At 36.2% G+C, this 26,790-nt stretch overlaps 1 protein-coding gene across 2 annotated transcripts in view; it reads right to left on the bottom strand.

The window, feature by feature from the left end:
• The window catches only part of EMCN (endomucin), a 103,606-nt gene extending 77,310 nt beyond the window's left edge, over positions 1-26,296 (bottom strand). For both annotated transcript variants that reach the window (XM_042984129.1, XM_042984128.1), the window contains exon 1: positions 26,105-26,296. In XM_042984129.1, coding sequence (XP_042840063.1) covers positions 26,105-26,171 — 67 coding nt within the window. In that variant the 5' untranslated portion in view covers positions 26,172-26,296. The remainder of the gene's footprint in view (positions 1-26,104) is intronic.
• Between the last annotated feature and the right edge of the window lie 494 nt (positions 26,297-26,790).

Here is a 26,790-nt window from a genome sequence, read left to right as displayed (position 1 = left end):
GAAAAAAATGATCCACGCATATATGCTAATATTTTACAAGAGATATACATTCTATTGTGATTAATACCACTTTTAAAGAATTGCTTAATATTTAGTAGCATTCTGTTTCCTCAATTAGCGGGTGCAAATATTATCCCACTGGAAGGGGAGTTCGCAATCTTACCACGTAAATGAGGTATTTCTCTTCAAAAAAGTTTGAGGACCACTGACTTGTGGATCTAAGTACATCAATAACAGTATAATTTAGTTAATTTGGCTGAAGTCATCGTATAGCATCACAAAACCACCAGAATTTGAAATCTTGTCTGATCCATTGCAACGCAAAATTAGGGCCACTCTTCAAACACCTGTGACTCATACTTTTTAATTAGAAACAAACAAGCAAAGACTGACAGAGGCGCCAATTTAGAGCCCCTTTGTTTCTAGTATATGCCAGTTCTGGGTGTTAGAACAATAGCACGTTTTTTCTTCCTCTGATTCTCTTTCCCCAGAGGTCCTCCACTTTTGAGATGGACAAACTGCCTGAACCACACATCCAGTAGTGACCCATTATGTGTTTACACAAGAACAGGAAAGTAGGCATAGTGTCTACTTTCCGATTTCAGACTCTAGCTTTTATAGGGTATATTTTCCAAATTAAAAAGATTTCGAACATTCCATTAGGACATCATCAAAGGAGTCATTTGTGGTGCATTAATGAAATCTAACACATTTTAAAATAACTCTGCATGTTGTGGGCCAGATGCAGCCTTTGGAAAAAGAAGGAGCCTACACTGAACATTGCAACAGATTTTTGTATTTAATAGTAGGCAACAGACACGTTTCCAGAATATGCTCTCAAAGCCTGGTTGGGAAGTGTCTGCTCTGCTCACAGCAGGAGAAAAAAAATCCATATATAAAGTAAAGGAGAACAAGAAGTAAATTATATACTTTCACCTCTCAATCAACTCAAATTTGCTTCATTATTTAAAAGTGGTGCCCCACTGCATGATATTGTCCAATTTTAACCAGAAGAATGAACCACTCCAAGAACCCTTCCCAAATGTCAAGACAAAAAGTAGGATGGCAAATTTGTTCTTATCTAAAAACACATTGTCAGTTATAGCCTCATGAGAAGTAATTTTGGAAAATAAAAAGGATGTTCAGAACTATATGAGATGTAAGAGAAAGGTCTAGAGAGAGCTGAACTGCTTTGTCCAAAAAAAAAAAAAAAAAATGGACTCAATGTTTTACCCATAAGAATGAAAGATGTGGGGAAAGAGGAGAGAGAAAAGGCCAAGAAAGAAGGTAAAGCATCCAAAGGACTTTTCAGACCAAGGACATCTAAAACTCACTCTTTAGGTACCTGGGCGGCTCAGTCAATTAAGTGTTGGATTCATGACTTTGGCTCAGGTTATAATCTCATGGTCATGAAATCCAGCCCAGCATCAGGTTTCATGCTAAACTGAATGGAGCTTGCTTAAGATTCTCTCCCTGTGTCTCTCCTTCTGCCCCTCTAAGCCACTCATGCTCTCTCTGTCTCAAAATTAATAAATAAATAAATAAATAAATAAATAAATAAATAATAAAGCACTCGCTGCATCGCTCTTATGTAAAACCTCCCTTTTCAGTAACATCGGCTGCTACACACAGAGTGTACAAATACCCACCAAGATTTTAGTTAAGTAGATCTTTCAAGGGAATGCATGAAGGAAAGGGGAGCTGTGCTTTGGTTGTGGCCAAAGTGAAGTTAAAGAAAATGTCACAAGAAACCAAAAGGAGTACATGATCTGATGGATACAGGAAGTAGGAAAGAAAGGTGAGAATGAGGACTTAATCCTCCCTCTACGACAAAGGATTTGCAGAAACATCCAGCATTGGGCTTTAAAAAACTTACATATATATATGTGTATATATATATATATATATATATACACATATATATATATACACATATATATATTTTATATATATAAAATATTTATATGTATATAATATTTATAAATTTTTAATGTTTATTTTTTTAAGAGAGAGAGAGAGACAGAGTGTGAGTGGGGGAGGGGCAGAGAGAGAGAGGGAGACACAGGATAAGAAGGAGGCTCCAGGCTCTGAGCTGTCAGCACAGAGCCCCATGTGGGGCTCGAACCCACGAATGGTGAGATCATGACCTGAGCCAAAGTCGGACGCTTAACCAACTGAGCCACCCAGGTGCCCCAAAATTTTTTATATATTTTTTAATGTTTATTTATTTGAGGCGGGGGGAAAGGGCAGAGAGAGAGGGAGACACAGAATCCAAAGCAGGCTCCAGGCTCTCAGCTGTTAGCACAGAGCCCAATAAACTGTGAGATCCCATAAACTGTGAGATCATGACCAACGCTCAACCCACTCAGCCACCCAGGCACCCCTGGGGGAATTGGGCTTTTACCCAGAACAGAGAGTAAGTTGAATCTGAACATGGTTTTATATTAAAGGCTGGAGACACCCGTGTGACATCTGAGGTATATATAATGATTTTTTTATTTTATTGAATGCTGCTTACTAGTCTAAGAATCAGATTTGCTAAGTCACAATGATGACAATGCGTTTACTGAGCAGAGGATAGACCATAAATTTGTTCTGTAGAAAATTGTTCCAGACAGAGTGGGTTATAAACTGTTTGCTTTGCAAATATGGAGGGAGAGATTATCAGAACAAATAGACTCTACAGAACAAGAATTTCAATGCAGCATCAGTAATTACTTAAATCAGAGATATCACCATTGTTGAGCAATAAAGTATTTCCTAAGTGTGAAGGCCACCATTACATCACAGTTGACATTAATCTGCAAACTGATTTTTTTTTTCTGGTTTGGGTGACAAATTCATGCCAGAACAATTAAATCTACTTTCCTGACAAAGTAACAGAGATGTTAACAAGAGAAAACAAAATAGATGTAATATCACATTGTTACCATTATATAATTAGTGTCTTCTATTGAAATAGATATTGAAGAAGTATGATGCTCTGTATAAACATTGCTATTAGTTTAAAATCCTTAGGCAAAATGTACCAGAATAATGAATTTTCAAGCAATTCTAGTAAGTAGCTTTAACATTTATCTGTGTATCTTCAACTACTAGTACAGTACTTGACAACAGGCCCTTATTAAATGTTAATTAAAAGATAAACATCAGTAAATTTTCCTGAATAGCCAGACTTTTCAAAATATTGCAGTTCTTCTATCATTTTAAATAGAATTGCCACTGGCTAAAAACAGAAAGTAAAAACAGGTTGAATTTATATTGAACATATGACTCACTGTTGAAGCCTCATATTGAAATAAACTTTCCCTGTGTAATGGTAAATCCTTATTCCTTACACTTCATTACTATTTGTAAGCATATCTCTGCTCTTCTGTGACCTCAGTAGCATTGAAGACTGGATCAATTTGGACTTATGATACTTTTTCTGATAGAGGGTCACTTTAAAATCTGGGAATAATTTGTAGGGCACTTTCTGTGTTCTTGGCATCTTTCTTATCTCTAGTGAGACTTCTGTAACATTTAGAAGCATGATTCTTCATATTCTCCCTGGACAAAGGTTGAGGTAGAATGTATTTGCTAAGTTCAGAAGGGTTACTTACCAACTATCAAAGTGTCCTCAGAACTCTTGTTCATTTTAACAGCCTACTAGCAAGGAAAAATGAGCCGGCAAAGTAAATGCCAAAGTTGACTAGAGCAGCCTCCTGAGGTTTAATCTCCAGGAAAGTGTGTCCAAAATTGTATCCACTCCTGTACCACTTTTGTTGAGTCTCTATATCCTTTACTCTGCCTGCTCTTAGGTCCTTACTCTTTTTCCTAAAAGTCAAGTCATGAGCAGGGAGGGGCAGAGAGAGAGAGGGAGAGAGAATCCCAAGCAGACTCCATGCTGTTGGAGCAGAGCCCAATGTGGGGCTTGAGTCCAAGGAACCTTGAGATCATGACTTGAGCTGAAATCGAGTTGGATTGTTAACCGACTGAGCTACTCAGGCACCCCCACTTTTAAAAATTTAATCCAGTTTTTAAAAAGAAATATTATATTAGTACCACAAACGAAGAGTAAGATCTCTCTGGTCATTAAAGTAACCATGAAAATAAAAACATGAAAAAAGTAATGTTCCATATAGATACTATTAACTATGGTCGTTCCATGCTTGATCCTGTGTGCTCCATGTTGAAAAGTGAAATTAGTGAGTGTTAGGCCATAACAAAGACATAAGGACACCAAAAATATGCTGAGATAACCAAAAGCATAATAGAGATTTGAGTCAAGGTTATTGAATTCCATGACATTCATCCCCCAAATTATCTCAAGTACCACCAGTTGTACTCATTACATGCCCTAGGAATATTGCTCTAGCTTCTTAAGGCCACCCAATTAGTCATAAAGTACCTTGTAATGCACCAAATTATAGCTTTTCCATATAGCAGAAAGTCAGATCTGACTGTTTTCTTTCCTTCCATTTTCTTCTCATACTCGCGTACATTTTTATCATCATCTTCTTCTTTTTTTTTTAATGTTTATTTTTGAGAGAGAGAGAGAGCATGAGCAGGGGAGGGGCAGAGAGAGGAGGCACAAAATCTGAAGCAGGCTCCAGGCTCTGAGCTGTCACACAGAGCACCACACGGGGCTCAAACTCTCGAATCACAAGATCATGACCAGAGCTGAAGTCAGATGCTTATCTGACTGAGCCACTCAGGCACCCATGTTATCATCCTCTTTTAAGAACCAAAGTCAAATGGGCTTAAAGCTCAGCATTGTTTTAGGGACTGATAATATAGGTACAAAGTAAAGGCTGAGTGGGTGATGAATAATCTTTAATGTCTTAAATACCATTGGTCCACATATAGGCCTGTAACAATCAAGTCTGGCCTGAGTAAAGCTTTTAATTTTTGTCTCATCTGACATTATCATCAACGAAGTAGACAAACTATAAAGCAGTCAACAGTAGAACCAATTTATGAAAACATTTAGCACAGTACTTCAAATGAATCTGACCTTTACACTTAAAAAAACATCCAAGTCAAGTTTTTAAAGGATAATAAATTGAACTGCTTTTTTTTTTTTTAACACTTTGGGTAAGAATAAGGATGTTAACAAGATAAAAATATTTAGATAAATTATTGTTTATTTACAAGATAAAGTTCAGTTGGAATAAAGTGAACAACCAAAGAGTAAAAGCCAAGAGTATACAAATTTAGTAGAATAGTATAAAAATAAGTACAACAGGAAAAGATGTAAAACCAAAGAAAATGAATAATTAATATAATACTTTATCTTAAATTCATACTTGCAAATGGAACTGTAGTAATGAGATCATGTTATATAACTATGAAGTAACCATTGCTCTTTTGTTCAGTAATGGTTAGATTCTTATTGCGACATGAATTCAATTTTGATCTTTGCATTTTAGACAAGTAGGAGAAAAATTTGTCAAAGAAGAGAAATTGATGTGAATAGAGATGGAAATTGGATTCCAGTAGAAGAAAAAGGAGTTGGAATGATTTACTGTTTAATCTGAGAAAACAATGTCTGAAACTGTAATATCATTTGTGTCTATATCTTAATTTCCCAATATACGAATGGAAGCAAAAAGAATTTCACCTTAACATTTCTGATGTTTTACTAGATGAAAAAAATTACTGATTATTTTACCAATATTCAGAGATATAAATGAGCAAATATGTTCGTTAACAGTAATTCTCATGTAAGCACATCAAGAAATGCAAATGATAACTAACCCAAATTTATTAGTAAAATATATTTGCAATGAAAACAACATTATAACTTCCATTAATTACAGTGTATAATTTAAAAACTATGTTAATCTGTGCTGCTTATAAAATTTATTGCTATTATTATTATGACAGTATTACAAAAAAAGGTGATGAAGCATTATTTTAGTTCTATCTGCACCAATTCTTCAATGTCAAATTAAAGCTCCGAACTTTAAGAATTTAATAGGCAAGACATATAATCCTAAAGATGTTTTTGGCTTATGGAACAAGTAAATAAGAGATCAATTAAATAAATTCATCCAGTATTAATTAAACACTTACTGTGGATATCGCTAGAGAGAAAATAATTTACCTTGAAACCCAGGACAATTCCCTTGATGCAAGGTGTTCTTTCTGATCTGAATATCAATCAAAAATTGTATCAAAAACTTGGGGCGCCTGGGTGGCTCAGTTGGGTAAGTGACCGACTTCGGCTCAGGTCATGATCTTGCAGTTTGTGAATTTGAGCCCCGCATTGGGCTCTGTGCTGACAGCTCAGAGCCTGGAGCCTACTTCAGATTCTATGTCTCCCCCTCTCTCTACCCCTCCCCTGCTCATGCTCTGTGTCTCTCTGTCTCTCAATAATAAATAAACATTTAAAAAAATTGTATCAAAAATTTGAAAGTATTACACGTCTGGATAATAGCACTTATATCAGCCATACACTGCTGTGCAACAAATTGTCTCTACACTCATGTCTTAAAGCAATTGTTTACTATCTCCCACAATTTTTGTGGGGAAATAACTTCAGAGAAGCTCTGACCAATTCTGGCTTTGGGTCTCTTACAAGATGGCAGTCTATAGAGATTGCAGGTGGGGCACCAATCTCCAAGTGTGTGATGGGTCTGGAAGATCCATTTATGAGGTGATTCACTCACATTGCTGGTAAGTTGGTGCTGGCTGTCAGTTTTACTCCACTGGGTCTGTCCACAAGGTTGCCGGATTGTTCTTACAACGCGGTGGCTGGCTCCCCCCACCCAGAGAAAGCAGTCTGAGAGACTGAGGTAGAAGCCATAATGTCTTTTACTGCCTAGGCCTTAGAAATCATACAATATCTCTTTCACTGTATTCTATGAGTCACACAAGTCAGCCTTAATTAAGTGTAAGAATGTTCTACCTACATGCTTGAATACCAAGAAGCAGGGATTATTGGAGGCCATCTTGGATATTGGCTACCACAATAGAATTTGTTGGATTACTTTCAAACACAGAGAATATTAGATTAAAAAAATAAATTGCTGTCTTTTAGGAAAAAAAAATTCAAAGTTTTATTTATAGCCTGAACCTGTTCACTCAACTTTCCCATTGCTTCCCAACAGATAAGCTGGTTTCTTTGCTATCTCTTAAACTTGACATTTTTTACTTCCAACGTCATAGTTTTGCTCATGTTTTTTCTCCTTTTTAAAAAATTAAATAAAAATATCAGAGAACATGGATAATTTTTTTTCTTTAAAGTTCAGCTAAAGTTGTACCATCTGCCTAAAGCCTTGCTTATTAGTTCTGTCTACAATAACTTTCCTTTCCTTAGAATTGTATATATAATTTTAAAAATAATTTAGAGAGAGAAAGCACAGCAGGGTACACAGGCAAAGGGAGAGAGAGAGAGAGAGAGAGTCATGAGGAGGCTCCAACTTCAACACAGAGCCCACTTTGAGGCTGGGTCCCATGACCCTGGGATCATGACCTGAGTGGAAATCAAATGTTGGACACTCAAACGATCGAGCCACCCAGGGGCCCCTATATATACTGTTCTTAAACCACACAATTAAACACTTAATGAGTACTTTTCATTAATTTAACGGACAATAACTGAATGCCTACTATGTACCAGGGCAAAAATAAGTGATGGCATACAGTTAATGATTTATTTCCCTTACCAATACGAAGAATTTACTTATGCACTCATGATACTAATATTTAATATATTAGTTCTGTAAGTATATTTTCAAGTTTCTAAATGTAAGCTTTTTTTTGATGCCCCCAAGTATGTCTTTTGTGTGCAGAAAATGTCTTATACAAGTTAATTCAGTTTTGGAAGTATATATTTAACTTTCTTTTTAATTCACAGAATTAAAAATCTTTTTCTCTCTTAAGCTTTTAAACTCAATTTACAAATGCTATTATTCTATTTATTAATAGGCAAATTTAACAATTCCTTTAGAGATCCTTTAACATTTAATCCCATTTATATATTTGGTTAATTTCCCTTAAATATTTAAAATTTTATTCATAAATTGAAAGTAGTTAACATATACCAGTTTGCCTGCCTTGGAGGATTTTGTAGAGATAATGTATATAAAAGTACTTTGCAAACTCCTAATTAATGCATAAATATGCCATTATTGTTATTAAATCATAAAGTCAGATGTGCTTCCATATTGAAATGATTCAGTGGTAAACAAAGCATGTGGCTTTGCTCATAACTACTTTTAATAAATGTTGTATCAATTCTTAGAATGGCTACAAATGTTTTTAAATAGTACTTCTCTTTCCATGACTCAGATGAAAATTGGAGAAAGTCAAATCTAAATGAAATTAAAGTCCTCAGGAAGATTAAACCTTGTTCCAACTCATGACAGCCTGTCTTGAACACCACGAAACATGGCGACCCAGCTTCGATTTGGACTTCACAAGACAGGTTCCAGCCTCGAAGAGGATCTGGTGAAGACCAAAGATCCGGAGGTGCGTTGCTGGCCATGAGTTCTCACGTGAGCATTTAGTCCCGTGGAACAAGAGTGCACGAATCGACTAGTGCATATCAAATTAAAGAGGATGAATGCCTCTGACTGCTAAAGTAATTCCAGGTAGTGACATCCTACAGAAAGCTAGCTCAATACAAGGGAACAAACCAGAAGCAAGTCTTACACGGAAAGCTTCTGACTCTAAATAAATAAGACTGAATGACAACCTAAAATCCAAGAGAAAAACAGAATGAGATTGAGAGAAAATTGGTAACATCTAAATTAAAGCTTAAAGCTCTATGGTCTTCCCTATTCCTAGGAGATTTGTCCTAGGGATGCAGGGGTGGAGGGAGAAATGGAGAATCCACAAATAGTGCATGAATAATGACAATAGAGATTTATATACCAAATTTCTTGTTATTTCTTGATATTTTCTGATTAAATTGATTCAGCCTCTGTTACATAGTAATCACTCTTAAGACTTGAGGAGTCTTTTCATCTACCCCATAAGACAGCTTATTTCCCTTGTAGGTAGATCCTATCTTTAATTTTAAGTTTCTTAAGTTCAGGCTCTGTATCTTTTGTAATCATTATAAAAGGGTAATATAGACAGAAAAGTGCAAAAATACAAACATACACATCGTGAATAGACATTAATCAGAACCTAGTGTAATTATGACCCAGATTAAGAGAGAGAATATTCCCAGTAGTGCAGAAGCTTCTTGGGAATATTCTATGAATTATATCCCTCTCCCACTGCTGTAGAGCAAATCTTGTAGCAAATCTGACTTAATTTCTAGCCTTTCTTTTTGGGTTTACTGTCTATGTATACATCTGAATATGATAGAATTTGAATTTGACCATTCTTATCTTCATGTAAATTGCAATACATTGTAGGTATGTTTTGTGTTTTGTTCAATTTCGTATTTTAAGATTTTTTTTTATTGATTATAGCTATAGTATGTTTATTATTGTTGGTTCATACAGTTCATTGAATGAATAAACAATAATTTACTTATTAATTTGGTAATTCATAGACATTTGAGCTGTCACTAATTTTTGTCTATTACAAAAAAATGTGCAACTATGAGCATGCTTATATTTCTTTTGCTTTTCTTTTTTTTTGAAAAAGTGAAGTACCTATTTAAGACTGCCAATTATTTTGTTTTGTTTTGTTTTGGGATTGGGTTGTTTTAATTTTCCTTACTGATTTATAATTATTTCTATATATTCTAGATGAGTTTGTTGCTGTTGTTGTTGCTGTTGTGGTGGTGGTTAGTTATATCCATGTCAAATACCTTGTTCCATTTTGTGGCTGTCTTTTTGTTTTCGCTGTTATTTCTTTTGAGAAACTGAATAATTCTAATGCAACAGAATATATGCCTTTTAATTTATGGTTAGTGTTTTTTGTGTATTTTCCTAAAATAAAGTTTCAGAGATATTCTCCTGAATTTTCTTCTTAAAGTTTTAAATTCCACATTTGCATCAGTATATAATTCATCTGGAATTGGTTTTTGTATATAGTGTTAGGTGGGAATCGATTTTAATTTTTCCCCAGTGGCTACCGGATTGTCCCAGCAGCATTTATGAAAAAAGCCAATCCTTTCCCACTGCTCTGTTTTACCATCTTTGTTTTCTATCTCAGATCCATATATCTGTAGGTCTGGTTAAGAGCTCCTTATTTTATCCACTGATCTTTATAGCATTAATGCCACTATGGCTTGATACACCACCCGTGCTCCAATTTGACAGTTTTAATTATTATATCTTTATTATGGCACTTGATAACTGGTAAAACAAGTTCTCCTTTTTTGTTTTTCTTAAGAATTACTAAGATTTTCTTGACTTTAATGTACTTCCATATAAGTTTAAAATCAGATTCCTACATTCCACAATAAAATTTATTAGGGTTTTAATTGGAGTTATCTTGAGTCTACAGATCTATTTGGAGAAAATTAACATAATTTAAATACGGGGTTGCCCAATCAATGAACATGGTATATTTTTCTAATTTTTAAGGTTTTCTTTAATTTCATTCAATAAGTTTTAGTATTCTCTTAAGAATCGTACATCTCTTTTATTAGAATTATTTATAGGTACTTGGTGTTGTTTCTTTTTTTCTTTGATGTTTTTGTAAACTGTATTTTGTTAAATGTTCAAATGGCTGTTGCATAGATAGAAATGTAATTAATTTATATAAATTCTATATCCAGAAATCTCAGTTAATTCTTCAATTCTAATAATTTATCAATAAATTCTTATAGATTTTCTACTTATACAATCATATCGTATCCTGCCCAAGTAATAAATTTTTACTTTTTCCTTTCCATTTATGGTAATATTTATTTTTCCTGTCTTATAGTACTAGGTAGCATATTTGTTACAATGTTTTATAAAAATAACATTACTGGACAAGATTGTTTTGTTCTCATTCTCAGAGGGAAAGCTAATATTTCCCCACTCTACACAACGATTGTCACAGTTTTTGAAGTTATTCTATCAGATTAAAATATCTTGTTTCCGATTTTTTTTTATTAATTCAATAATATTGAATTGTTAAAAGAGGTTTTTTTTTGGCATCTGTTCTAATGATCATATGTTGTACTCCTTATTCTGTCAATCTAGTGAATTAAGTTGATTTCTTAGTTTTTTTATTATTATTATTATTTTATTTATTTATTTATTATTATTATTTTTTTAGGGCAATTTCTAAGCCCAACATGGGGCTGGAACTCACAGTCCCCAGATCAAGAGCTGTGTGCTCTACTGTCAGAGTCAGTCAGGTATGCTGATTGGTTTCCTAGTTTTAAACCAACTTCACATTGCTAATATAACCCCAACTTGGGCAAATTTAAGTAACTTTTTATGTTTTGCTGGATTTTCAAATCTATTTTTCATAATGAGATTGACCAACAGTATTCCTCTCATAATATTCTCGTCAAGTTTTGATTTTAGCCATCTGCTAGCCTCATAAAATAAGTTGGGGAGTAAAACTTCTATCTTTAGTCCCTGGAAGAGTTTATGCAAAACAAAATTTATTTGTTATTTGAATGTTTAATATAACATTTTGGTGACACTAATTGTGAGATTTTTCTTTGTGGGAAGGTTATTAATTGCTGATTCAATTCTTTAATGAGTAAAGATCTACCACAATTTTGTATTTCTTCTTGAGTTAGTTTTGAGGGGCCATATTTTTTAGAAATGTATTCATTTTATATAAATTTCCAAAATTATTGAATTATAAAGCTTTTTATAATATAGACTTACATTTTTAGTGGCATCTAGAGTGATGTTTGCTTTTTCATTTTTGTTTGTTTCTTCTCTCCTTTTTCTTGATTAATTTTGGTAGAAATTTAGCAATCTTATTATATATGGAAATTCTTTGCATTATGTATTTCTTTTCTATTTCATTAATTTTGGCTCTTACTTTTCTTATTTCTCCCATCTACTTTATTTGGGTTTATTTTGCTCTTTTATTTTTTCCTTTCTTATGTGTACAATTAAGACTACAGAGTTTCCTCTAATCAGTGGTTTAGCTCTATCTTACACATTTTGTTATAAAATATTTTATTTCCTCTTCATATTCAACACATTTTCTCTAATTGCTATCATCGTTTTTTCTATGATCCGTAGGTCACTTATAAGGGAATGCCTTAACTTCTAAACATACAGATAATTTTATTGTTCTAATTATAATACTGATTTAGAGCATAATTACATCAAACTTTGAGAAAATACACATTCAAGGCTTTAATTGCTTCAAAGGAAAGATTGGCACACGGTATCTGGCCCAAGGTGTGAACATCAAAGTTTTATTCAGGTACTAATGCATGTGAAATCACAAAGTTGTGAGACACTCATAATCAGATTTTCAAATAAAATACCTAAAGCCTGTTGACACTGGAATCCCTTTATCCACTCTGTAACATAAAAGGAATAAAAGTGTGGAGAGAGGCACGTAGATGTTATTTGACAGGAGGTTGTCTTTGCAAAATACTTCTTTCGAATCCCATTCTCATTTACTTTACCTCCAAGGAGCAAGGCTTGTCTGGTCTGCAATGCAAACCTGCCCTAATATGTGGTTCTTACAGTTGAAAGTCATAGCGGCCAGTGACTCATACTTGGAAAATCAGTACAATGAAAGACTGCTGCCTAGCTGCTGTAGTGTAGGAACAGGAGAGTTATTACTACATTGAGAATGACTGCCCCAGCAGAGCTTATTAGAGAAAGAGATATATGACTGTTTCTTGTGGACCAAACGCAGGGAGAGAGTGAGAGAGTGAATTTAGAGCTACTTTGAGTCCTGTTCCTCAGGTATATGTAAAGAGTTGGGCACGTTAACATCGTGAAGCTCTGGGTTAACACAGGATTACCAGTTTTTTGTTCAGAAGGACTAAGAAGCAAACTCCCAGAATAAGGATCCATTCTTATGAACCAAAGAGCTGCAAGGGGCAAGAGGCCCAAAAGCACACCTTTGAAAATGCACCATTCAGCAGTTGTCTTTAACTATCTATGAAGCTCCGGGCACAACTTACGGTGCTAGATCAAGTAATACCTTTCATTCACCTTTCTTACTCCTTGCTCACTCTGTTCCCAACGTGGAGTGGTCAGAAAGGGGCTGGAGGGAGGACAGGGAACCAGAAAAACAGAGAAACTATAAAGAGACCACTTTGTAGAATTCCATCCCACATGAACATGTTCTATAGGAGAGAATTTTCAATCATTGTTTTGGATTGTATATTCTAATTTTGAATTGATGCACTCTGCAAATTTAGTTGTCCATAAAATTGTTCACTTTTTAAGAGTGAGCAAAAAGGCCATGGGCTTTCAATATTTTCTTCACGGGTGGAAGTTTATGTTCACCAAATAAGTTGTTAAGAGACGGTGGGAAACAAAAATAGTGTAGAATTTTAATCACATTTTATGATTTGTAGCTTCTAAATTCTTTAAATCATTTTCTAAGTTTCATGCTTTCTTAAGTCTATGAAAAAAAGAGTATTCATCAGCACTAAGTTAATTATGTATAACTATACTTCAATAAAAACATTCTTATTCATGAAAAATGAAAAAAATGGTGACTGGAATATGTCTTTAAAATTCTGAGATGGAGTTAGCAAGCCTAGTCAATTACAGGAAATTGCCCCAGAACCCTTTTCTTTCCAAATCCACTGAACCACCACAAACATGGAATAAGTTTGCAAATTATCCACTTAATGCTTATTTGAAATCCTACAAATTCTATGAAATAGGTGAAGGAATTAACCCCAATACCCACAGAGGTTGGACAGAGAAGTGAATGAGAGACCCAGGAAGGGTACAAGTACCCATATGTTTGTAAGAAAGAGAACATTCCATGATTCAAAGGGGCATGTATTACTGAGGGTTTTCTTTTAAATGGCTATTTATTTTTGAGAGAGAGATCATGCAGAAAGGGGAGGGGCAGAGAGAGAGAGAGAGGGACAGAAGATCCAAAGCAGGTTCTGTGCTGACAGCAGACAGCCCAATGCAGGGCGCGAATCCACAAACTGCGAGATCATAACCTGAGCTGATGTCAGGCACTTATCCAGCTGAGCCACCCAGGCGCCCCATTACTTAGATTTAAATGAATGCTGCCATGAGGAATATGAGGCCCAGAGTTGCCAGAAAACCTGAAAATAAGATCATCAATGTCCTTCTTTGTTGCTGTTTTGTGAAGTTTTCTTATTTTTAAATATTTTCCTGTAGTCATAGAACACTTTGGGGCTAAACGATACACATGTGCAGGTTATGTCAGTGGATGCCAGTTTGTGAGCCCAGGAAGAGACCGTATTAAATTCCTCCTGTCACATATCCCAGTGTGTTAAGTCATGGCAGGTAATAAGCCAGTTGACAAATTTCACCTTGTAATTTTCCAATACTACCAGTTTCCCTGCATGGCTATTGTAGATTCATAACATCACAGCTTCTCAATCTCTTTTTAAGCTTACAAGGTATCTGTTAACATTGGCCCTTGAACTCGCCATACCTTCTCAGACTCCTCTGGCTCCAGCACCTCTCCAGGAACCAGAAATATTTGTGTTTGGATTATTGAACACATTCAGACACCACCTGAAACTTTGACGAGAAGGCCGTAGCTGTGTCTCTAACCAAACTATTATTCAAGGGGGTTCCTCTTGAGCAGCGACAGGACAGAGACCCAGGGTCTTGCAGTGTTGATGAAAACAGGAAGGAGATTAATAGTAGAATGGAAAGCAATCAATAGGAACTCATAATGAGTAAGGAATCTCCTTACAATGAATGGATAAAAAAACTTGGAATTTAAACCTATGCACCTATGGAGATTTCAGTGGCTCAAATCTAGTTTGCCTTGGCCAAATCTAATTTCTATTATACTAAACTAGTACAAGAAAAAAAAAAAACACAAAAACACAAAACACACACACAAAATGAAAAACAAATCCCAAAAAACAAAAAAACTAAAAATCGCTCTGAATTCATACTAAGTCTCCCTCTGAAAGCACCAGACCCTAGCACCTTTTTTTTTTAAAGGTTAACACCTCTGGGAATCTTGTGGGTCTGAGGGGCAATAAAAAGAGTTCAGATGATTGCTCAGGAAATTGAAATCTAGTCCAGGATTTCTCAGAACGTAAGTCCATGTGCCAGTGTATACAAATTATCCATAGTAATTGCTGAAGCAGAGTTGTCTGGATTTTACTGGAAGCACTGGGGATGAGCCCTAGGAAAATCTATTTTTCACAGGTAACTTAAGTGATTCTTATGATAATAAATGTTAAAACCTACTGATCTGAATTACAGTGTGTGTGTCCTTGGGCTTTTCTCCTCTCACAGTGAACCCAGTAACGCCAGCCTGCACAATCACCCAGGCAACGGCAAGAATTAAATGAGATAATTGATCAATAAAGTGCTTTGTAAAATGTGTAGCATGTTGCAAATGAAATGGATGGAAGAATGAAGGACTAGCAGTAGATATAATGATAAGAAGAAAGAACCCTATTGCATATCAGGTCCAGAAGAGTGGCTGGAAGGCCATTGGGGAGTGCTCCTCCCAAATTATCAGAGCTTTTGTTACATATCTTTCTTCCTCCCCTTCTTATTCTTCAGATTTCCCCCATCCCAACCCTCTCAGAGAGGCTTTCTCTCTTTCTCCCAGCCTCCAGCACCTTCTCCGACTCTTTTTAACCTCATCTTTACTCTCAATCTTTTTCTGGATGTCAGTGAATTTATCTTTCTCTCTCTTTCTCTCTCTCTTCTTCTATCCCTCCCACCATCACATGTGTCCAAATTATATACAAATAATACCACAGGGCAAATGGGTAAACTGTCTTTCGTGGGTGTGTCCTCTGAGAAATGTCTCTCATGGCAGAGAAATGACCCTTTACCTGTGAAGCAGATACTTTCCTACAGCCCTGTCTGAAAATTCCCAAAGGAAACAACATGAGGAAACAGAATTGAACATCTTGATCCAAAATGAACACATCTAGAAATAACAGGATGAAAGTGAAGCAAGATAACTTGAGGCAAAATACACAGAAATTGCTTGTTACAGATCACACAATGATAGATCTGGAAGAAAACTTGAATATGATTTCGTAGGACTGTACTCATATTGTTGATTGGGAAATTAAAGACTCGAGAGGCTAAAACATTTGCTTGGCCCAGCCACACAGCAGGCTTGTGGCCCCTCTAACACCGAAGGCCTCTTGGCTTCAAGACCAACCAGTACACTTCACCTTTGCACAGTGCCGGCTTGTGACATTAGTCGGAACTCAGTGCAAAAAAAGTTGTTCTATTGCCGGATATATACATACAGCTAAAGCAGACTTTATTTTATGTAACATACTGGTAAATGGTATGTACATTGTAGGTAGTTTGTGTCTTTATTTGACAAAGTAAAAACCGGTTAATTGCCTGTCAACTGCCCGAGGGGAATTTTATTATTTACTGATCAACGAAAATGTTAAAACCTGGAAATAACTGAATTATTTAATGCCTTTGCTTCTGGACAAGATTAGAATAAAGTTATTAACTCAACACACGGAATGAAGGCCTCAGAGTTGGAGAGGTAAAGTCTGTAATCAATGCATCTCTACAGTTGAACTTCCACAATTTTACATTTTAGCAAGAATGAGGACTAGTGAGATCTAAGTGTTTCAGAATTACCCAATGAATTGTAGGATACTTTTTTTTTTTTCTTCTGAGCGAGACACAAGAATGATTCAACACTTGCGTTCTGATAATCATACCACTCCTATGCGATTTGAACAGTTAATATAAACCAGAGGTGGGCATTTTCTGCTATTTATACAGCAACAGGACTGCAGGTCAATTTCATAAAGCAAACTAAATCAGTTCAGCTGACCAAAATGACACTCACAACTTCTCCACTACGCAGGCCAAGGATAAAAATAAATATTGTCCTCAAGTCACTGAAAACAAATCCAGGAATGTTTTGTATATTTTCAACTCTGACTTTTTTCAACTCTGCTGACTTTTGAAGAAATACAGTTTTCCAAATTGAAGCAAGAGCTAGTTAGTGATCATCACCTATGTGTCCAAAGATAGGTCCTGGGGGAAAAAAAGATCAATTCGATATTGTCTTTGTTCTCAAGAGATTTACATTCAGTTAGGTTACAATGGACCCTAATAAAAGGATTTTAAATGGCTGGCAGGATTGTCATTTTTCTTTCTTCTACTTTGCAAATCTATGGAGTTGTCAACTTTGGTTAATATAAAACTGGTTCCCAACAAATGAGGCTGTCAGAAAAAGATAAAAAGAAAAATAACAAAAAGCTTATGGATTCATAAAAAAAAAAAAGAAAAAAAGAAAAAGAAAAGCTTATGGATTCACATCATTTCATTATCTTAATCCCAATAATGCAATTGCTGTTAATTTTGTGTATTTAAAATGGAGGATCTCGTTTTCAAAAACTGGGTCCACAGGGAGAGATACTTGAGAGATGTTTCATTGTTGGAGAGAGTTGTCACCATGGCCACGAGCTGACGAATGCAGGAGTGACCTCTCTTCCCTAGAGACAGCGTCCCAGAGCTCGCCGTTTATGTCCTCAAGCTTGCCAAATGCTCTCGGAGGACGATTTCACAGTTCATACCACAAAAAATAATTTCTTTCCCCATTTGAGCTAAAAATAAATTCAATGCCTGATACAAATGGTTCTGTGTTTCATGTGTGTGGTTTTTATAACTCAAACAGTAGTTCAACACATGGCTACTTGAATGTGTAGCAGCCGTAGAAAAATATATAAAGGTATTTCTTTCTTTCTTTCTTTTGAGAGAAAGTATGCACATGTGTATGAGCAGGGGAGGGGCAAAGAGAATGGGAGACAGAGAATCCCAAGCAGGCTCTGTGCTGTCAGCACAGAGCCTGATGGCTGGGCTCCAACCCAGAGCAGTGAGATCATAACCTGAGCCGATATCAAGAGTTCAAAACTTAACCGACTGAGGCACCCAGCGCCCCAACATATAAAAGTATTGTAGCTCAAAGAGCAATCGTGGAGTGCCAGTCAAATTCCCAAATGTATGAAATGCCTTCCTACTTATTCCTTGATACTGTGAGTTAAATGTTAGTTTGCATATTAATAACCAATATTTAAATAGTAAACTATGAGTTCCAGAGCACTTCAAATAGGTTTTCTGATTTTCATGTAACACTAATACTGTGTCAGCAAATATCATTTTTCTCATATTCAGATGAAGAAACTGAGGCTAAGAAGTATTTAATGTCTTGGTTAATTTCAGCATACTAAGAAGCTAGACTCAAACTTGGTTCTCACGTTAAAATCAAGGTGTCTTCCCCTCACATATCCACCTCTCAGATTAAGCAGTGCTCAATACCTTAAGGAAGGTGAGAATATGTAAGGAGGCTGACAATTCTCAGGCTACAAAGTTAGCATCTTCATTAAAAACAAACACATTTTGGGGCACCTGGGTAGCTCAGTCGGTGAAGCATCTGTCTTCGGCTCAGGTCATGATCTCACGGTTTGAGGGTTCCACTCCCGTGTAGGGCTCTGTGCTGACAGCTCAGAGCCTGAAGCCTGCTTCAGATTCTGTGTCTCCCTCTCTCTCTCTCTCTCTCCCCATCCCCCACTCATGCTCTGTCTCTCTCAGAAATAAACATCAAAAAAATTAAAACAAACAAAAAAACACAAACATATTTTTACTTATTAGTTTGAGTGGTTAGTTTATACAGTGAGTTAAATAACTTACAAATCTGAAAGACATTCTAGAGAATACGATCTGCACATATCAAATTGTGCCTACATGTATGGTGATTAAAAACATGGCAATCATCTTTCTAGCATCTCACATCAATTCTTCAGTAAAAATTTTCACGCGCTGGTTTTTCACTTTGTGAGAATTAACATCATAATTATTTAAATATTTGCTGAGTTTGCATTAGAATCGATTTGGAAATAAGGCAGTTTGTCTAAGGAATGGGATATAATAAACTAGAGAACTCTGAGTCCCTAAACTCGGCAAACCTTACAGAGTTCTCACATGCAGGGCACTATTGTGGGTGTTTTCTTTGTGTGCATGCCTTCACGTGATCCCCCTAATATTCCCATGAGGTAGGGACTGCGCTGGTCCCATTGCACAGCTGGGAAAGCTGAAGGTTGCACAACTTGCCCAAGTTCACACAGATAGTAAGTGGCAGAGCTGGAATTTGAACCCAGACAGTCTGGCTCCAAAAGAGTTATAAATGTGACACTAAGTGATTAATTCACTGTTAGTTATTTCCTTAGCTTCTTTCCTTCTCCAAGTCTCGTATTAGCTGCACTGACATTTATATTGCAGACAACCACATTGTTTTTTCCCAACTAACTTAACAATCGGTAGGTAGGCAAATGCCTACACCTCTTTTCAATGCATCCCCTTAGTAATTAATTGAATCCAGCACAGCAAGAGGATCATTATCGCTAAGTGGAAACTCATTCATGGCACTTAGTTTGTGGTTTTTAAGGTGTGGAAGATGCTATGAGAGGCAGCAGTGGCTTCTGAATTACCCAAGTGTTAAAGTCTCTATGCTTTCTCTTTTCCGTTAGAAAAATTCAATGTATTGCAATTTCACCACACTGGAAGGCAACAAGCTACAAGGAAGATTTTGAAGAACTTCCTCTCGTTTGATTTAAACCACATTGCTCTAGTATAACTTTATAGTCCCTCAAGCCTCATTTCCTAATCAGTAAAATGGGAATAATAAAGTTGGCCTTAAAATGTTGTGATGGAAGTGATCCGTGTAAAATGTCTGGCTTAATAAATGGTAGATGTCAGTAGATGTTGTGATGACACTCGTATGGGTTAAATTGGACCAGATCCAACTATGTCAGGGTTTTGACACAACTAATTTGTGTTTAAGACAGAATATGACTGAACAGACAGATTTAAAAAGCAGTTCATATTTTAGATGAGCAGTGCACCAAGAATAAAATCAATGACTTCAACATTTTTGGCTACCAACCTTACAATATAATTCATTCCTGAATCTATACAAACAGGCAAATGATTGCCTTAGAAAAGGACCTGCTTAGAATATTGTTTAACACATTCAACAAAAGATCGATAAAGCTTTTTCTTGCTTTTTTTTTTTTAAGTGAAGAGGAAGAAAGGTGGTGAATAATGATTGGAGTATCAGAGAAACTGTAACAAGTCTACATCTCGATATATTCTTATCATTCACACTAAAATGAGCCCATCAAGAGAAATAATTAATCCTGGATTTCACTGGAAAACAGAGCCCAAGATGAAGCAGAGTGTGCAAACTCTCTGTGTGCAGACAGTTTGTAAAGGAAAGTGAAGTCAGGGAAAGGAAGAGAGGACTAAAGCAGTGAAACAGAGCAGGAACAGAAGAGGAAAGCATTTATTCACTGGCTCCATTTCCTCTTTCGGCAGGAGTTGTCTCATAGAGGGGCTACTGCTCCTGCTCTTACAGCTCAGATGCCCAACAGTGCCGTATGCGGTTCTGCCAGGGACACTGTCTCAGTATCAGAGTGACACAGACAAGAAAGCAAAAGATATACATTCACATGAAGCAAGGCGCTGTCAGGCTACACATGTGCCTGGCAGGTTGCCATAGCGATGGCTGGAGTAAACACAGCCGGAGAAGATAGAGGGAAAGACACAACAGGGGTCTAATGCTTGTACAGTAGCTGCTTCTATTTAGACACTAGTTATGATTATCTCTGCTGATATTTCTACAAGACATAAAGCTTGTATTCAAGTTTAGAAAACTGTTTTTTTCTTTTCTTTTCCTTGTTTAAAACACTTTTTCCTATGGTTGTTCCAAATTTGGGAACCATGCAGTGGCCTTTCTAGATGTAACTGCCATCACTAACGGTTTTCATGTCGATGCTGATGTTGTGTCTGCAACAGTACAAAAGGGATCTTGTCTGCTAACTAAAAGAGTTTCTTCTAACACCCAACAGGAATTATTATCTTATCCTATAATGACCCACAGGAATTCAGTAACGGGAAAAGAGGCACTTACTAACAGGAATTGAATGTCCCTTAGAGTACATTCCTGCTTTGACATTCACTGTTTAGAAATGTGCATCTCAAATTGTTCTCAAAAATGAAGAGGAAGTTGGAAAGTGATGACTAAAAAAAAAAAAAAAACCCAAAAAACATAGAAATTACTTGAATTAGAATTATTCATAAGTTAAAATGTTTACCTGAAGCATGAAATGGAACTTCATCAATGAAAAGGAAAGGATGGGCAATGATCCAGTAAAATACAAGCTTTCTGAAAATCCCAAAGGGGCATCATTTTTTCCCTCAATTATCTGAATAATTACAATTAGCAAGATAAAATTGCCAGAGAATTTACTGGTGACTACTGTTATGAATCTCTTGAAAACAGAAATTCTAGACTGATCACTTCTACTTTTAGGTAGAAACTTCAAACAAAATGAGTAGTGGAAAAAAAAAGAATGTTAAACAAATGGTGTGGGGACTGAATACTTCCCCAATGGATCTGTTTGCCTATTGGTTCATTCTCCTTACAATAGAACACCCATTTTAGGCAAGATTTGCTGACAGTGATTAAGCTAAACAGAAGTAATCAGTAAAATGATCTGCTCTAAAGCAACTCTTATGCTATCTAAAATAACACATGAATTAACTTTCTTAAACTTCACTTTTTATGAACTTTGTTTTTTTAAAAAAATCCATTTTGTATTTTTAAGGTTTCTTCTTGAATATTTCTATCTATAAGAAGATACTACATAAAGTATTTTATTCCCAAAAAGGAAAAGTAGAGCTAATTCTTTTTAGATGCTCTTCCTCCCAAAGATTATAGTCAAGGCTGTCTCTTTTTCCATATTTGTTGTAAATTACTGTCACCCAGTGCTAGATGGTCCATCTATAGGTGTCATCTTCTCTCTTGGCCAGACTTTGGGAACTGGCTTCCCTTTGATAAGAAGCCCCTTTCCCTTTTCCTTATATTTGGTGCCCACTTTCGTTGCCAGGATCAAAGCAATCCATTTGTATCCATGTTATACACTATGAGTCATACGTGTCCATAATCTTTCATATAAACAAGGCAATAAACTGGTGAGTGCTTGTCATTGGAAGAAATAAAAAATGAAAACAAAACAAAACAAAAAAAGAAGGCAACTGTATCATTCATTTACATGTCATCCGGCTAACTATGTCCTTACTATGTTTAGAACTGTTACTGGACAAACAAAATAAATATGGTAATTAAATATGGCCCCTACTTTCAAGGTGTTTATCATCTGGAAGAGGAGATCAGATATGCCTACAAATAATTATGATAGAATTAAAACACAAGTGCCATGAGAGAGCTAGAAATATGAGCATCCAGGTGAGAAATAAATTGCTTTTCTCTGTTATGAATCTTAAAGTGGGCAGGACTAAGAACTCCTGGGATTCAAGAGTAAAGAACACTCACCGCCACCTTCAACTTCAGGGGCATTACAATTCCCTGCGGATTTTAATTTACCCTCAACGTCTCTGTTTAAATATCTTATTAGGATTTCAAACTCACCATGTCCAAAATCAAAGACTTCATTTTTCTCCTTAAATGGTCTCCACCTATCTTTCCCTCCCTCTGCTCCCAAACCATTTTCCTACTTCTGGTCTTCAGATAATCCTCTCTGTACATCTCATTCACTTTCTCCCTCATTGCCAGTCAAGAATATGTCAAATCACAAACTTTCTACTCCCTTTAGGCTCTTCCCCAAATCTTTTTTTTTTTTTTTTTTTTTTTACTTTATTGACAGATTTTTAGACTGGCAATAACATTTGCACTATTTTCTTTAGCTTTCGTCTCTCCTGACTGCAGCAGTCTAATTTATATCCTGCCGACAGATTCATCTTCCCAACGTATAGCCCCAATCATATAATTTCCACACTGAAACACATTTAGAGGCTCTAAATGAATTAACCATTCAGTATTAACTATTGACTGAAAACTAGCCAATATTTTTCATCCTGGTAGCCACATATCTTGAGACTCTATTTCCAATCTTAGTTTCTAAAACTTAACCTACATCCAATGTGTACATCCAATCCTTACATTTCTACACTAGAATATACTGATGTTTTCATGTTCCTACTCAAGAAATTCCATCGGTCTGGAGCCTCCTGTTTTTCAAATTTCAAAGTTCATCATAATTTCCACTTTTATATGAAGTCTTTTCTGATGCCCTTACACCCCAAACTAAGCTCCCTATCATTCTTTATTCACCACTTAAGACTTACAATATAGTCAAACTTCTTATTCCTTACCTCCTCTTCTCTTCCCCATTTCAAGGGCCATGGCTGAGTCTTAAGTATTCTCTATAAATCTATAGCATTTAGTATAAAGCCTGTCTTACAGTGTGTTCAATCCATTTTTTCCATGAAACTGAATATTCGATCAGTATCAAATGAATCTCTCCAAGCAATTAAATTCTTCTTCAGATACCAATAAAATGATGTTTGTTCCCATTTGCAAATGCTTGAAACATTTTCATCTTTCCTAAATTAATGTAAACTCCAAAAAGCAAATGGCGCTTGAAGAGTAACTTGTTTCCAGGCCCTCTTCATTTCATGTCTTTCAGTCTTGATAGGAAAAGGCTCACAGATCTAGGCTTAAAAGCCAAAGGGGTTTAAAAGCCACAGGAGGGGTCTGTTCCGTTTTAAATACAATTTAGAAAACCTTGGGAAAGAATGACAGTTCCTTTTCAGGAACTTCACGTACATATTTCAACAGAACAGCTTTCCAAATTGGAGAATGTAAAATGTTATACCACCAACCAAGTAATAGAAAGTCACTCACTGCTGTGTAGAAAGATTCACTTGATTTTCACAATGAGCACAAAAGACTATATTGTATTTATTTAAATCTGGGACTGACAAAAATGTCAGAAGGAAAAAGAAAAGTAGTCAATTTCTCTAAAAGATCATTATTTAGGAATAAATTACTATGCAAAAAAGCATGGATCTTCTTGACAACTTGTGAATTTAAGGCAGATGAAATGCCTCCCGCCTCACCCCTAATAATCAATTCTGCTGATGAAATATGTTAAGCATTCTAAGTTTGGGGAATGTACAAAGCTTTGAAATCAATGTGTTTCCGGTACAGAGGGTTAGGGAAAGAACTTAATAAATCAGCTTAGGAAATGCTTCATTTCCTGCGGCATATCTGGGGACAGAAACAGAACAGGCAGAGCCAGGTGCAACAGAACCATACAACCTGGTGGAAAACCTCTTCCAGTTCCTTCTGGGCATCACTTGGATGGGCAATTTATGCTCATGAGCTAAAGTTTCCTTTTTTTAAGAAAAATGGAGTAGATTTTACAGGCACTTTCCTTAACAAATAGGCTTGTTGGCAGAAGTTGAAGGAGACAGTCATTATGTAATCATTATATCTGCTTAAATAAGAAAGTACCCTACTTGGGTTAATAGTTCATTAGAAAGAAGACACCATTAACAGGTTGTGCTCACTACTGGTGAGTTAAAAGAAGTTGGTATTTTCCCCAAATGATCATAAACAGAAAATCTGCCAGGTCATCTCTGGGTTATCCTGTACCTTTCCATCTTTCTTACGGCCAGGTTTTGCAGGCTGATTCTTGATTTGACACTACTGAATTCTTGAACTGATACCATTCCATTTTGCTTTCAGAAAGACATGTAATCCATTCAGAGTTTAACAATGCCGGGAAATTAGTGTACTTACAGACCCGGGGCAAGGGACAGCTTCATCCAGACTTTCAAATTTATATTGACCTGACCCGTGTTTGTAAGCAGTGTTTTTCATGGCATTGGGATTCCTACCAATCTTTCCCATGCATACTGAAGAGTTACTTAAAAGCTCATATACTGATTTCTGTGGCCTCTCACAAATACTCTTTATTTTAAAAACTCAGATGCTTGGTAACTCTTCTAAGTTAGGTTTTCTGGCCTTGATACCTGCCGCAACTTGACTCTGGAAACGCCAAGATGCATGGTAAGCCATCATAGGTGATTTTGAAGTGTTTGGGAATGAGTCCTAAATGTATGTATGTATTTTGAGAAATTAATGATAAATATTATTGAAGCAGTGTATGTAATTTTTCCTATATTATTACTCTATATTAGAATTTTTGTAGGCAACAAACTTTTGAAAAGAGCACATGAAAAAATAAAATTAGAACTGATATTTTCCCAGGGCCCCTCAGAATCAATATTTCCCAACTGTGCTCTTTTATGACAGCTTGTACTTTGGTTTTCATGCTTATTAAATCTGTCGTGTATTAGAATTACATATTTATTTTTCCCCACACTACATTTACCACTGTTGGTAAGGACAATGGCTTAATCATTCATGTATTTCTTGCACTGATGACTACATGGTAAGATCCTAATAAATATTGATTAAATTTAATTACGTACAGTGAATCCCTCAGAAAGGGTTAGAAGATAAATGTTAATAATCTCTTGCAACTGGCCATTAACATAGTCAAGACTTATATTGATTCACATATAGCCTTTGGTTGAGTCTCTGAAACTGCCGTCAATGGGTAAGATTTTTGAGATGATGAGCCAAATGTTGTGTGTATATGTGTGGATTTGTGCTGGTTTCTGGAGCAAATAAATGTTACTCACTTTTATCAAAATGACTCTCCTCTTTACTTCCCCGACCACCTCAACATACTGCTATTCATTTTCCTAGGCAGCTTTATCCAACCTCTCAATTTATCAGAGCCAAAAGATAGTGGCCACGCATATAGGCCAGCATCTGCAACGCAATGTTTCTGACTACAGCCTTTCACCCATACTTGACACAGTAATTATTTCTAGACTTAACACCTGAAAGGAGCACAGTGGTGATAAATAGTACATTTTTAACCAGTGTTTTATTCCCAGGTTTTTATTCTCAAAAAATGCTATTGTGTATTCCCTGTACCTTTACGATCCCATCAAATACGCTGCAAGGCCACCGCACCAGCAAACATTTCCTTTCAGTGAAAACAAACATTCTCTCCGTGGAGCCTTCTCAATGCATTCCCAGTCAACATCCACACACTGGACACAGCAAATGAATTGCTGCAGCCACGTTTCAGGGCAAGGTCCCTGAGGGTAAACTGAGACCGAGTCCCCTGCTAGTGATTTCTGATCCACACCGTCAGAGGAATAAGAGAAAATGGTACCTGTGTCCTCTTTACTGCTATAAAGACTGAGCAGAAGACAAAGGATGGTCACTTGAAGGGATTTCATGGTGCCCGCGGATCGGCTCCGTGGCTCTTCTCTTCAGAGTCAGGCGGAGACAACTCCCTCCCAGCCTGGCAGGGCCTTATTAGCAAATGGAAAAGGTGTGCTGAATGTGAACAGCCACTGCCCATTCCTACTTATTTCGGGGGCTCTGATAAAGAACGGGAGGAAATACACACAGTCCCTTTGGGAGTTCAGCAGAGAGGAGATTTATTGTTTCAGTCCCTTACAGGAACTTTTTTTTCTCTTCCTTTGGCAGCCACTTGTGTTTTTGTTACTACATTATTTTGTTCTTCTTCAACAAAAAGGTCAGGGCGGGTGCTGAACAGAAACAGATCTTTCTTGAGAATGGACCATACAGCATTCTAACTTTTGTTTTGAAAGCGTGTTTTGGAGCAGTTATAAAAGGGGCCTTATTAAACAGAGATTCACTTTGGATAAAGAGGCTTTAACTGCCTGAGGGTTAAAGTTTAGAGCAAAATCCATAAGGAATCAACTTTTATTCTTTCCTTCCAACTTGAAAGCCAGATTAGCAAAGGCCATCTTCTGGAAATAAGTGTAAAACTTTAATAAATAGGTCATGCTCTGCTCTTGAGTAAGCAAAAAGACTTCTTAGGGATGTCCG

This window comes from Panthera tigris, chromosome B1 (assembly GCF_018350195.1).
Source record: "Panthera tigris isolate Pti1 chromosome B1, P.tigris_Pti1_mat1.1, whole genome shotgun sequence".
Taxonomy (NCBI): domain Eukaryota; kingdom Metazoa; phylum Chordata; class Mammalia; order Carnivora; family Felidae; genus Panthera; species Panthera tigris.
Note: the sequence above shows the minus strand (reverse complement) of the source record. Positions and strands in the feature narration are given on the sequence as shown.